The sequence below is a fragment of the Acipenser ruthenus genome, chromosome 6 (assembly GCF_902713425.1).
Source record: "Acipenser ruthenus chromosome 6, fAciRut3.2 maternal haplotype, whole genome shotgun sequence".
Lineage (NCBI taxonomy): Eukaryota > Metazoa > Chordata > Actinopteri > Acipenseriformes > Acipenseridae > Acipenser > Acipenser ruthenus.
Genome location: NC_081194.1, coordinates 18,037,162 through 18,050,824, shown reverse-complemented (window position 1 = coordinate 18,050,824; position 13,663 = coordinate 18,037,162). Strand labels below are relative to the sequence as shown.

Below are 13,663 nucleotides of genomic sequence, written 5' to 3'. Positions count from 1 at the left end.
ATCTCTAAAGCCTCAAGCCCTCCCGAGTCTCAAATTACGGCCTGTCAGATTACAGGTTAATCATACAACCCCATCATCACTGTTCAGACTTGTAATGGTGGCAGGCAGTCTTTATGCGGGATGAGCATGAAAAAACATGTAAGGCTTGCCTGTAAAATGTTGTGGACTCCTGATCGACTCAATTGGTTGCATTCGTTTCAGCAGATGTCCCCACGTATTCAATGTTTTTGTTTACTTCTATTCGATCAGCAATGAGCATCAACATTTGTATGCATTGACCCCTTCAGCAGGTCGACCAAATCAGTAACTTTGGGAAGGTCCACAAAAGTCACACCAGTTGCTCCCCCCTAATCCACAGCTGTCTGTAAACTTTAGAAAGGACAATACGGACAGTGGCCTATAATCCAAAGTTACTGTTGGATCTCCAGGTCGTGGTATGTGTGTTGGGGGAGAAGTGGTGTTTGTGGTTGGGTGCTCCTTTTAAAACCACAGATGATCTCCTACCTAATCTGTGTCGCTGGCCGCTCACTGATCTGAGTAATACCCAAACAAAAAACTGCCAAGGTAGCACTGGTTTGTTTTCCTTTTCTCACTGACCCATGCGCACCCCTGCCCACCTCATAGACTGTGACACCTGAGCCCTAGCAGGGCTTTGTCCTCTGAATGTTTGGCACTAAACACACTTGTGCAGGGCTCAGCACACCACAGGATTGTAAACTGATTAAGATCAGCTGTGTCCTGTGTTACAAGAAGCAAAAACACAACACGCACGCATACTCGCACACACAGGGAAATTATAGTTCTCTTGTTCATTTGAACGGCTGTACTTAACAAATTCTGTTGGTTAAACACTTAGATCTCTGCTGTCTTGAAAGCAATGCAATTCCTTTCACAATGGAAAAAATAATTTGCCAAAAAGTGTTGATTTTTGTAAAACTAAATTTAAGGGATGGGATTTGCTTTTTCTTCAGGTTTTTAGTATAATTTATTTTCTTCAAACAATAAGCATAATGTATTTAAAGCAGACAAGATTGAATTTATGTGTTACTCGGATTATTCTTTTGGGAGGTGTGTGTTTTGTGTGCTGTAGAATAAGTGTTCTGTTAAAGACATAATTTAATGAATTCCTGGCAGGAGAAAGTAGATGCATAGTAGCTGTTTATTGGTGGCCATGCAATAATGAAGAGGCTTAGGAGGGAGGACTGAGTTATGAAACCTATGGCAACCATCTTTTGCCTTCAATTCAGCCTGTAGTTTAACAGGACTTTTTAACAGACAGCACACGTCCCTGCCTCTGGGAGTCTTACACAGAAAATCCTGATTTGGAGATTAGCGTGTTTGAAAGGCAGCAGCATCTGGTTTGAAAATATTGTGTGGGTTTTTGGGTTATTTCTTTTTTTCCCTGGAAAAAACTAGAGGGAATTGCGAATTGTGAATATGAACTGAAGCTAATGCTTTTGGGAGAATTCCCTTGCAAAGACGTAGTTTAAACTTTAAAAACTTTTTACTACTAAAACTGTATATACTGAGGATTATTAATGCATAATAACATGACAATCCATAAATCACAGCAATCACAAATGTTCCCAAAAAGCTGTGCTAAATATGTATAATCCTACATATAAATGCTGTCATGTTTTGTGTCCCGACTGCTTAAAGATGACACTCTATTTCTAAATTTAAGTGATTCCATTTTTCTTAGTTTTTTATAAGTTAGGATATCCCCAAATCTGAACCCCAGTAAGTTTTTGCTCCAGAGCCAAACCACTGTACATCTTTCCAAATAAGAACACTGTTTTACACTAATTTTGAAACACTGTTAACTTAGTGAATCTTATCCATTGTATTGGTTATTCTAACAAATACAATATGAACTTCAAAATGACAATCTATAGGTGCAGATTTCTAGAGAAGAATGTGTTTGTTATTGGTGTCCTCCTGTGGTGCATCTGGACTTTGCTACGTTTTATTGCTGCTTCATTAAGCCAGCATCTGTTTTGTATTTCAGGAGAAACCTGATGCCAGCCCCACGTCACTCCAGCTCCGATCCCAGATTGAAGTAAGCACTACATTTTCACAAACCCAGAAGAAGATTCTGTCCTCAAATCAATGCGTGACACGAGTCGTTCCTGTGTACTCACTGCCATAATCTTCTTCCTCCACAGGAGTCGCTTGGCTTTAGCAGCACAGTGTCCACGCCAGAGGCCGAGAGGAAGTAAGTTTCTTCTGAAAACTGACACAAATTACTGATGAAACTGTCAAGGATCATTGCTTTTCAAGCCTTTGTAAAAATAAAAAAAAAGTCAGTCAAGTCTTAAGCATCTCAAGTCAAAAGTTGGTATTTGTTACTTTTATTTATGAAGTAAGTTGTTGTCAAATATTCTAAAGCAGCAGTTTTCAACCTGTGGCCCACAAAGTTAAGATGTGCTGTTCCCACTGACATCCAGATACACAGTCGCTGTTGTGAGTATGTAGACTTTATCTTTATAAAATCTATAGAATGGATCAGGACCTGTGGTAACTTAATACCTATATATATATAGGTATTAAGTAATCACATGTAGTCAGTGACTGACCCAAGATCCCCTCTGATTCAGCTCCTTGGACCTGCAACTTTCCAAGTTAGGATTTGTATTAAACCAGGAAAAGACAAATGCGTCAGCTACCATCATGGATTCTGGACACTTAAGGAAGTCTTGGGTGACTTACATAAAAGTCACACTAGCCCCCACTAATGAAAACAGTGCTTTCACATTTCCTACTGACCTTGGAAGATTTACAAACATTGAGCTTCCGGCTTTTGTGTCTTCTACTGGATGGGGTATCCTGATAGGCAAAATTAGAAAGACAAAAAAAAATCCACCAAACTAAACACTCCCCAACTACACACAAACGTACTTGATCACACACCTACGCAGAAGTACTATATATTCAGACCACTAACATCTTGACACATACAAACACCAAAATAAATCGTTTCAAAGATGATTTAACATATTTTAATCACATAATGTCTGCCACTTAGAAGATGACTGTGTCTAGAGACAATTTTGTAATGTGTACATACCAAATAGAGATCCCCTTCTAGATAGCCTTTATTGTCTACCAGATTCGCAGAAACACTTACTCATCACAACATCTCATGCACATCCTGATGGATGATGATGATTCCTGTCAGGCTGACCTATCAGTTCAGAGGAAACAGGTGAAGACATGATACATGCAAATCAGTATTTGCCAATGGAGTTAATTATCCTATGTGTGTGGGTGTTCCAAAGGGAAATTATTAGAAAAAAAACTTGATGGACAAGCAGACCTTCGCCTGTTTTAAATGACTAAATCATATTTAAAGATTACATCTTTGGAACTGTAATGGGGCTGGGCTTGAATGACAAGGTGATATTGCCCCCTGTAACCCGTCACAGTGAAACAAGAGAACTTGGTACTGGTAGCTTCCAGGCAGCAGTCGTGTATCACTGGGAAACACTAAACAAGAGCCAAGACCTCTTTGATTAGTAGTATCTGTAGGCCGTGTGCATCAGGAAATCCAGATAAAATCCTGCTACCTTGAACTCTAAATGCTGCATCCTGCGTCAATGTAATGGGAAGGTTTGCATTGTTCTAATGAGGATATACGTGATATTTGTACACAAACTGTTCTGTAACCAGAAGTCCCCTTGGCGGATGTGTAAGAGAAACACTGATGCTCCTGCCTTCTACGGTCAGCAGCTAACCACTAAAATAAATCTCAAAGAAGCTATGTTTAAGCTTTTCTGCTGTGGCAGTAGGGGTTTTCATTCTTGGCACTTTTGTAAGTGTCTGAAACAGTTTAGGTTTTGATGGGTGGTCTAAATGTTCTTTTTCTAGAACTTGTTTTCCAATAAACATTCTATAAACACTGTTAATATTATGCTACTCCATGATGTATGGAGTATCTCTCGCTAAGTACGATTTACTTCCAGATGGATCATCTTCTGATTTGACCTGTTCTTTTGGCTCCATCACAAACCTTAAATTCATTTACAAGGGGGTTCTGGCTCATTTTCATATTTTAACCCTCTATTTGTTTTTTGAAACATTTTCCAAAAAGATATTCAAAAAATAATCTTTTTTTTTTTTTTTTTTTTTAATTTAGTCGTCGCCAATTTTTTTACTCCAGTTTTCTCCCCAATTTAGTATGCCCAATTATTATCTGTATCCTCGGCTCACCGCTCGCAACCCCCCCGTCGACATGGGAAACAGCGGCTGGAACACGCGTCCTCCGAAACGTGCTCCTGCCAAGCCATCATTTTTCGCACTGCAGATCCACAGCAATGCCACCAGACCTATAGTGCCGGAGGACAACACAGGTCTGGCGGCTCCACTGCAGAACCACAGGCACCCTATCGGCCACATGGGTCACTGATGCACGGTGAGCTGTGGATTACCCTGCCGACCTAAGCCCTCCCTACCCGGGCAGCGCTTAGCCAATTGTGCGTCTCCCCCTAGGAACTCCCGGTCACGGTCAGCTGTGACATAGCCTGGATTCGAACCTACGATCTCCAGGCTATAGGGCACATCCTGCACTCCGTGTGGAGCGCCTTTACTGGATGTGCCACTCGGGAGCCCCCCCCCCAAAAAGAATCTTAATATTGAGCAACTATGACCAAACCGAAATCCACCAAGAAAGCAGCGAAATCAACAGCAGACTCAGAAGCAGTCCAGGGCCTACAGCAAACATTGCCGTCTTTGCCCGAGGAATTAATTGAAACAGAAGAGCACAGCGACATTCTTGCTTCTATACACCCCTCGTCTGTGAATATCATGGAAGCAGTTGAGCACTTGAATAAGAATGTTGAAGAGAAGTTTAATAACATTTTGACAACACTGACTACAGTGCAACAATCTTTATCTGAGACCAGTACACGAGTTTCTGGGATAGAACAGACCTCTACAAACCACGAGATGGGAATTATTTTGCTAGAGCAGCTGTGCATAACGTTGGGCACCGAGAATAAAAGTCTTAAAGGTCGACGACATGGAATCCCGGTCCAGATGCCAAAACATCAGAAAACGAACGACCCACGGAATTCGTTACTGAATTTATTCCCACTCTGTTATCTTCAAGACACCATTTGAGGTCAATAGAGCCCAAGGCCAATTATTGCAAGAATCCACTATTACTAGACGAAGGAGCTGCTTCTTTGATTGGCGAGACAGCAATTATCACTGCGATACAATGGCATGAGAGTCTTTATCTACCCTGACCTCAGTACTGAGGTTATGAAGTAGTGACAGGTATGACACCATTTGCAGAAAATACAAGCAGGATAAATATAACTATCTGAGGAGAAACTCACATTTTTAACACACCGAGGGAAGCGGAAAACTATTTTTCGAAGAACCTGGCATCAGGAGCAACTTTTGAGGAAGAATCTGCTAGCGGTTCTAGACGTCATTAGTACAGCCTTAAAAACTGCCTACAAATTGTAATCTGGACATTTTTGGACTTTCACCTTATAGACTTATTTCTAGGGTTATTTCTGTTATTACTGAAATATATTGTAATTGGTGAGTATGAGCAATGGCTTGCCAAAGCAGAATTAATAATAGGTTGGAACAAGTTCTGAGTATGAGAATATGGCTTCACTTCATTTGGGGAAGTGAAACGGGGGTGGGGGAGGGAGAAGGGGTTTGTTAGTATTGTTATTGTTTAGGTCTTGTAATCATTTTTTTTAACTCCATAGGGAGTAGTTGCTTGTTGACAAAACCGTGACTGCGACTATAATCGCAGCAGGTGAAATTTGCCCAGCGAAAAGCTGCGATGTTACATAAACCAAATCATTCAAGCAGTGACAAGGTGACCATTGTTTCTTGGGATGTGAAGGGATGAACTGTCCTGTTCAGCGTGGTAAAGTGTTTGCCCACCTTAAAGCTTTGTCAGTTGATGTTATGTTCCTTCTAGAAACTCATCTTAAACATACAGATCAGTTTCGATTGTGCTCAAACTGGATCGGACAAATTTATCAATCACATTTTGGGGCCAAGGCAAGGGGTGGGTGTTGTTATTGTTTTTCGTAAAACAATACCATTCATTTATAATTCTTAATTTTTTGATCCAAACGGACAGTATATTCTAGTGACAGGTACTCCTTAAATCCAATCCGCTTATATTTGTAAATATTTATTGGCCCAACTTTGATGAGCCATCCTTTTACCAAAAAGTGTTCCACTTAATTCCACTTCTCAGCGACCCTACTGTTTGCCAGTATTTATCTGAAAAAATGTCACTGTTCTTAGAAACAAGTGACACAGGAGGTGTTAATGATTCAACCCTGTGGGAAATATTGTAGTGCTTAAGGGATGTATTGTATCCTAGGAGTCACAAATAGAAAAACAGAATAACACTAAACTGCAGTAGATTGAGAATTCAATTGCAGAGTTGGAGCATTCTTAGAGAACACACCCTCTTCCTTCTATGCTTCATAATATATATAAACTCAAATATGAATACAAGAAACATGTTGAGCTTGGGCACAAGCCTCACAAACTGCTAGAAAGACAACTGCGAAACATACATCTCGTACAATTTATAGTTCGATCAAAAGACGGCGCTATTTTAACAGACCCCCAAGTTATTAATAAGCGCATTGCTGAATTTTACTCTAACCTGTATAAATCTATGTATAGCTCTAATTCTACTGCAATGAATAACTTTCTAAAAATTTTGAATCTCCCCAAAATGAGTAAAGAGGCAGTACACACAATGAACGCAGACTATCATTTGGAAGAGATACAAGGTGCAATCAAAAAGTTCCAGAATTCCAAAGCACCAGGCGCTGATTGATATATAATATAATTTTTCAAGAAATATATCAAGGAAATATCCCCCCTTACTGTTACAAGTAATAAATCACTGTAAATCGATCTCAGCTCTCCCCCAATCACTGTATAAAGCCAATATTTCATTAATTTTTAAAAATGATCGAGATGAAACAGAAGTTTCCTCGTTCCGCCCCGATATCGTTACTTAATGTAGAAATTAAACTTATAACTAAACTCCTTGCCAACAGGCTGAACTCATATTTCAAACCTAATACATTCCGATCAAACAGGATACACCCCCTGTTTAATATTTTAAACTCTAAACACACGGATGGCACAAGTGCTGCTGTTATAACACTAGATGCAGAGAAAGTATTTGATCAAGTTGAATGGGAATATATGATGGCAGCAGTTTGGATATCAACTGGATTATGATAATTTATGCAAAACCTATGGCATCTACAAATCAAAATATTTCTCCTCCATTAATGTTATTTAGAGGAACTAGCCAGGGATGCCCCCTTTCGCCATTCCTGTTTGCCATGGCCATCAATTTTATACGTTGATGGTCATTTTGCATCCTGGTAGTGTCACGTGAGCTGTTCAGTGTGTTGATATGTAAATAAATCCTGTTCGCCTGCGGGGCGTATCGACTTCGTCCTCCGTCTGGATCTCCTGCCTGTCACTCAGCAGCAAATGCACGCACCCACACGGCAGACAGCTACTCTGTCACAAGCATTAATACCCTATATCTTTCTAAACAAGGGACTTATGGGAGCTCCGTAATAAAAGCTGAATCTCAAAACAATAAGTGTGTGAACACAGTAATTGTTACAGCTGTGTATAATGGTATTTAAAACAGGATTCATTCATCCGCCTTTTTACATATCTGACCTTATTCTGGTCCCATCGCAGTTGGATATGTGATGGATTACTGTATTTGATTGCTACTCTGAGATATTTAACAAAAAATTGGACCCTGACCCTGTACTAACAGTCTTAGGACTAGCAAACTGATTTTGCCAAAACTCAATCTGAACAATATGCGCTCTCATTCAGAATGCTTCTAGCTAGAGCCCCATGTTTTTCCCTAATACGAAATGGCACAAAATGCAACATATAAAACGAAAAAAATCATTATAAAGCACACATAGAATGACATTTTTAAATTGGGAGGTTTACACAAAAAATACTTTTAAATGATCGTAGTTGTCAAGGCTCAGCTGTTACCATAGACACAGTCTGAAGGGAAACAGAAGCTCTGACTAGCACTTGCGCAGATGTATAATTTGGAGCGAGTCGTTTGGGAATTAAAATTGTGATGGAAGAGAAGAGACATTTGTTTCTAAAATGCCTAAACCATGCATAATAATTAAACAATGCTGCAAAGAATTTGAGCATGATGGGATGTTTGCAGCTGACAGTGACAAAATAATGATGTGCAGATTTTGCAAGTGTCGGCTGGAATAGGAGTCGAAAGATATCGTCGTTAAGCATTAGCTGTGTATTCGTTTTGGGGAAATATGGCTTGTTTGCTTATGTTTTGTATTGGTATGCTAATTCTTTGTTTTATTTCAAGTGGTGAAAACTTTGCACTGGAGCAAATGTTGTTTTGGTTTTGAATGAATGAATCTGATTTGCTTATTATGATAGCCCCACAATAGTAAGGTAGTGTAATATATATATATATATATATATATATATATATATATATATATATATATATATATATATATATATATATATTATCTTATTTTATTTTTATAGCTGGCATGGGCAGTATTTACTGTAAATAGGCAGTTAATTAAAAAAAGTGGGGGACTGTACGTTACTGACGTTAATGAGAAATTATGATAATTATTTTTCTGTGCGAGGTCTGTTTGTCAATGTTTTTAAAAATATATATGTAATTAAAACATGATGTGTACTATACTATTATTGATATACATCTATTTGAGTTGTTTTATTAATGTGTATCTGAAATAAAATGAAATTTGTGAAAAATAAAACCATAAAAAGTAAACAATTACAATTTACATGATCCTGGTCATAGTCAGTATTTACAGGATTTGCAACCCTGGTCAGATTTAAAACACATATTTACGAGTGATTTAAAAAGGTGTTGTGAAGAGGCCATATTTATGTTTGAAGGCAACGAATTCCAAGGATGTGAAGCCTGATATACAAAGGCATAGGTAGAGTTACATGTCTCTAACAGAGATGTAAGGTAACTGCCATCAATGTTTGCTCTAATTGGAAACATTGTTGGTCCCTTGGAAGCAGTTGACAAGGTTGGATGGGTTTGGCTCCTGTACCTGCTGTGTGCTTAAGTAGATGACTTCAGTTTCCATTGCTGTCAGTTCAGTTTCTTTCATGAACAAACCCATCACATGTATAAGTTGATAATAAGCACTTACATAACCTAATTCTTCCCGTGGACAGGAAATTCAAGTGAAGAAGCCCTTGTTTCTGTACAGTGGTGTTTAAAGGAAACTCGGATTCTGGCACAGATGCCATCAAGCAAGCATCCCCCAGTATCCGTGCATTTGGCCATCATGTGTGATTTGTCTCCAAAAAGGCAGAAAAAGCAACCGGTTTACTGAGAATCACATCTACTCTGTTGTACACATGCTCTCCTGCCATACAATAAGGGCCCTTTGCAGTAGAGACTGCATAATGTGTGCCTTTTAATATTCAAAACCGCTTGATGCAGTTCGTGGTCTGAAATATTTATAATCCTAATGTATCTATTGCCACATTGAGCTAACTTGTAATGGAAATCATTTAGCTGTTGAGGTGCTTTGTAGTGATAGATCGCATTTTTATTCAAAGGTTAGAGAGATTAAAGTCATGAAGCTAATTGTTTTAGGTTTTTAAGTGTATGTAATTACCACTGAAGTAGATTGTGTCTTTTTGGTTGAGTGATATTTGTTAAGAAAGGAATTTCATAAGTATCATTTTCATACAGTTTAAATTTCCATTTCACTTGCAGAAAAGTTGTGTTTATAAAACAAAACCAAAAAAGTGAATACAGTGTAATTTAAAAAATATATTAACTTATATATTTAACTTAAATTTGTTACAGGTTAATTCATAGTATTAATACCAATGTGTGGTGTTAAAAGAAGATATTTTGCATTTATTTTCTGATAATATTTTACAATGGAGGCAGACATTTTTTCTGCTGTGAAATGGATCAGTGTTTATATGCACTGAGAAGGTTTTTTTCCCTGCTTACAGAGCTGCTGCCATGGCAACATAATGATATGATAATTAAATGGGGGCCTCTGAGTTCCACGGTCTTTCTCACACTGATGCCAGCAAGGTCAAGCCCCTGTAGCCTTGTTTTGCCTTCAGGTTCATTCAAATTTGATAAGAATACAGAAGGCCCATTTTCCTCTAGACTCCTTGCTCCTGTTAGGTAAATTGTAATGTATTCAGTTTGTAACATTTATAGGAGCAGGCAGTTTTTACACGAATTATGGTCCTGCCCCCTGGACAATACATGCATAATACTTCATTGTCAATCAGGTCTCCGGCCTATTTTTGAGTTTTTGTTTACATTTTACAACTTGTCTCTCCTCACCCCACTCTATGTATTTGTTTGTTTATGACAGAGGCGTAGTTAAATACGTTTTGAATCAATATTTTCTTCTATTTGTATAAATTAATAGTAATACATTTTGTAAAACATTTTTCATAAGTAAATGGATCCCCTGGAAGTCGCTGTGTAATGTACTACAATTGTTCAAGCATGCATTACAGTATCTGAAATCAGGGGGTTTATCAATCTGCCCCTTCCCCTGTATATACAGAATATACTTATTTAAAAGTAGTCCGTTCTGTTTAGACATGCCATTGATAATTTTGGTTTATTTCAGTATGCAGAAGGCATGCTGTTTACTAACTGCAGTTGGTTTGGTCGTAAGGAAGTCTTTCCAAGGCAGTGGCAACACAGAACACAACTCAATTAGAGGCTGTATATCAGTCCACAATAAAATAGACTTCCCACCCCCATTGGAGTGAAATGGCTATTGGCTGCTAGTCAGTGCGGAATCTGATGCCAAGTGTCACTGCATCATTAACTTTCGGGGTAAAGTTAGCAGCACATGAATGGAGGGACACAAATCACTGGTATTGTTGAGAATCCTAACTTTTACCCAGCAGAATGGGACTGTGAGCAAATTGGGCATGAAAGACGTATTCCTCAATGGATAGATAGTCATGTAAATGAAAACCCAGATTAGATAGAATGGATAGAACATTGGATACTGTTTTATGTTGCAAATATTTAGCAATCTGCAGTTACTTTTAACCCTTTGCAGTCAATTTATTAAGTGCGCGTCAGGCGCGTCAGGTCCAGTTTATTTTCACACGCGCAGTTAATTTTAGACGCGCTGTTTAAAAGTGGTTTTTTTTCCACAGTCAAACGGGTTTAAAAGGCCCTGCATATCAACAAAGCACTCACTAGGCATCTCCAGCCCCGCCCCACCCTTTCGTTCGCTATAGCTTTCACATATGCTAAGAAATAAATAATAATAATAATAATAGTTGTGCATACCGATAAATCGTCTCCTGATCACTCGTTTTATCACCAAACGCCTCAATAATGCGATCCAAGTCATTATTTTATTACTATAACATCTCAAAAAAGCTCTGCAAATGTCCGTGATATTCTCTGAGCGCTGATGCAGTACCATCCAGCTTGTTTCCTTATGACCGCCCCTATGTGATGCCAGGGGCAAGTATGACTAATCATGAGATACGCCCTATTTTTTTTTTTTTTTTTTCGGCTTGTCTCAGCTCCTGTCGCTCCCACTCGGCCATTGAATGGTTTTCTTGGCTTTTTCCGTAGAAAAAAACGACTAAAAACCCGTTTTTTGCGTCTTTTTGATGATGTCGGACAGGGTCCGACATAGGACCGCAAAGGGTTAAAAGTATGAAGAAGTTGCTTTAAAATGAATGCAGTTACAAATATCTTTCCAGTAAAATAGTCTCCATCTGTCATGTGATTGGTTCACATCACTGTCAGACCCGCCCCTTTTCAAAGGAAAGCCTTCCACCTCCACTCCAAAACAACAAGATAAAATGGCTGAATGAAAAAACTGCTGAATGGCGATTCTGTGACTTAACAAAAAAATGAATTACAAAACATACTACAAAAGAAAGAAAAAACTTACGGTATGAACTTCAAAAGCATTTTCTGTTATTTATTGATGATGTTTAGTTATTTACTTGTGCTGTATCAGCTATATTTAAACAAAATACTGTAAAGCCATAAATATTTGGTGAATCACACCCATAAAACCTATTTTGCTCCAGAAATATTGCCTGTTGCACTGGTAGTAGTATATTACTTCATTATATGTACAGCACTAAGATATTCCTGGCAAAAATGTTTAGGTTTTCTTTTTTTTAATTTTTTATATTGAGTGACTCCTATATTAAATATGTACTGCAGACTCAGCACACAGTGGAAAATTAAATGCCCCTCGGGAAGACTATTGTTACCACCTCCAGGGTGCAATGACCTCAGCCTGTGGCTTCGGGTATTATAGACCCCTGTCGGTAACAATAGTCTTCCCTCAGGTCAATAATTTTCCACTGTAGCCCTCCTCTCCAGTCCATATTTACTATATATATATATATATATATATATATATATATATATATATATATATATATATATATATATATATATATATATATATAATTAGTGCTGCATGGTAGTTTAGTTAAACAGCTTGTGGTAGTTTAGTTCCCTGAGCTTTAGCACACATTGACTGTGGTGTGTCTATTGCTGGAGGCCCTATCTCCTCAGGAACTACGACAACGCACAATGTCTGATCCGTGAGGCAATTATCTTTTCACCCCATGGGATTGAATTCCATTTTCATTATGGGTTTATATAAGGGCTGAGTTGAGTCTGGACAACCGATTCAAACTGTCTTTGAAATCTAAATGGAGCTTCATGTGCTCACCACCAGGATTTTAGCTGGTCCTTTTAGTACAGTAAAGCCTTCTGTAGACACAAACTGATGAAGAACAATGGCTTGGGTTGTACAGTAGAAATCCCCTTATAATCCATCCTGGGGAATTAATTGAATTTAACTGTTCTTAGCCCATCCCCAAGTTTAAGTATCACAAACACAACTGAAATACATTGCCCAGATCATTTTTACAGAACTCATTTCACCAATTCTTATAAATCTGTCCGAGTCACAATAAATTCCATTAACAGTTTTGTTTGTGTTTTGGAATATTTGGATAGATGGATCCAATCTTCTTTTTTCAGGCTAAACAATCACCCGACTGCCTGGTTGTTATAGCTTTTTAAAAAGATAACCGTATAGAATTTGCTTAGCAAATCAAATGAGTAATCTCTAGAAAATTGCTAGGAAAAATTAAAGCCGCAAGTGAATAAGGGAGAAATCTGAGCCTTCGATATGCACAAAAGGTGCCAGCAACCTCTGGATAGTGGAAAAGATAACAGCTGAGGAATGATGGTTTCCTAGTGTATATTGGATCAGAACAACCATTGACATATTACTGGTAATTAGAGGAGCCTTGGCTGTAAACATGCTTTTTAATTAATACACACACACACACATACACACATACACACACACACACACACACACACACACACACACACACACACACAGAGTAGATGCCGCTTATTAACAACCTCTCGGTTCCCAGCAAAAAATTGTCATTAACCAGAAGTTGCCAATAAGTGAAAAGCCCCCATTTTCAAGTGTATTTATATGGAACAATGTATACTGCAGTATAATGGCACTGAAATACATGTGTTTTAAATGTTACAGTGTTAAAAATGAACATGAGAAACACGAAATAC

At 38.3% G+C, this 13,663-nt stretch overlaps 1 protein-coding gene across 8 annotated transcripts in view; it reads left to right on the top strand.

Annotated features, from left to right (window-relative positions):
* The window catches only part of sash1a (SAM and SH3 domain containing 1a), a 313,025-nt gene that overhangs the window by 267,460 nt on the left and 31,902 nt on the right, over positions 1-13,663 (top strand). For all 8 annotated transcript variants that reach the window (XM_059025155.1, XM_059025161.1, XM_059025157.1 and 5 more), the window contains 2 exons: positions 2,009-2,059; positions 2,166-2,215. In XM_059025155.1, the coding sequence (XP_058881138.1) occupies positions 2,009-2,059; positions 2,166-2,215 (101 nt within the window). The remainder of the gene's footprint in view (positions 1-2,008; positions 2,060-2,165; positions 2,216-13,663) is intronic.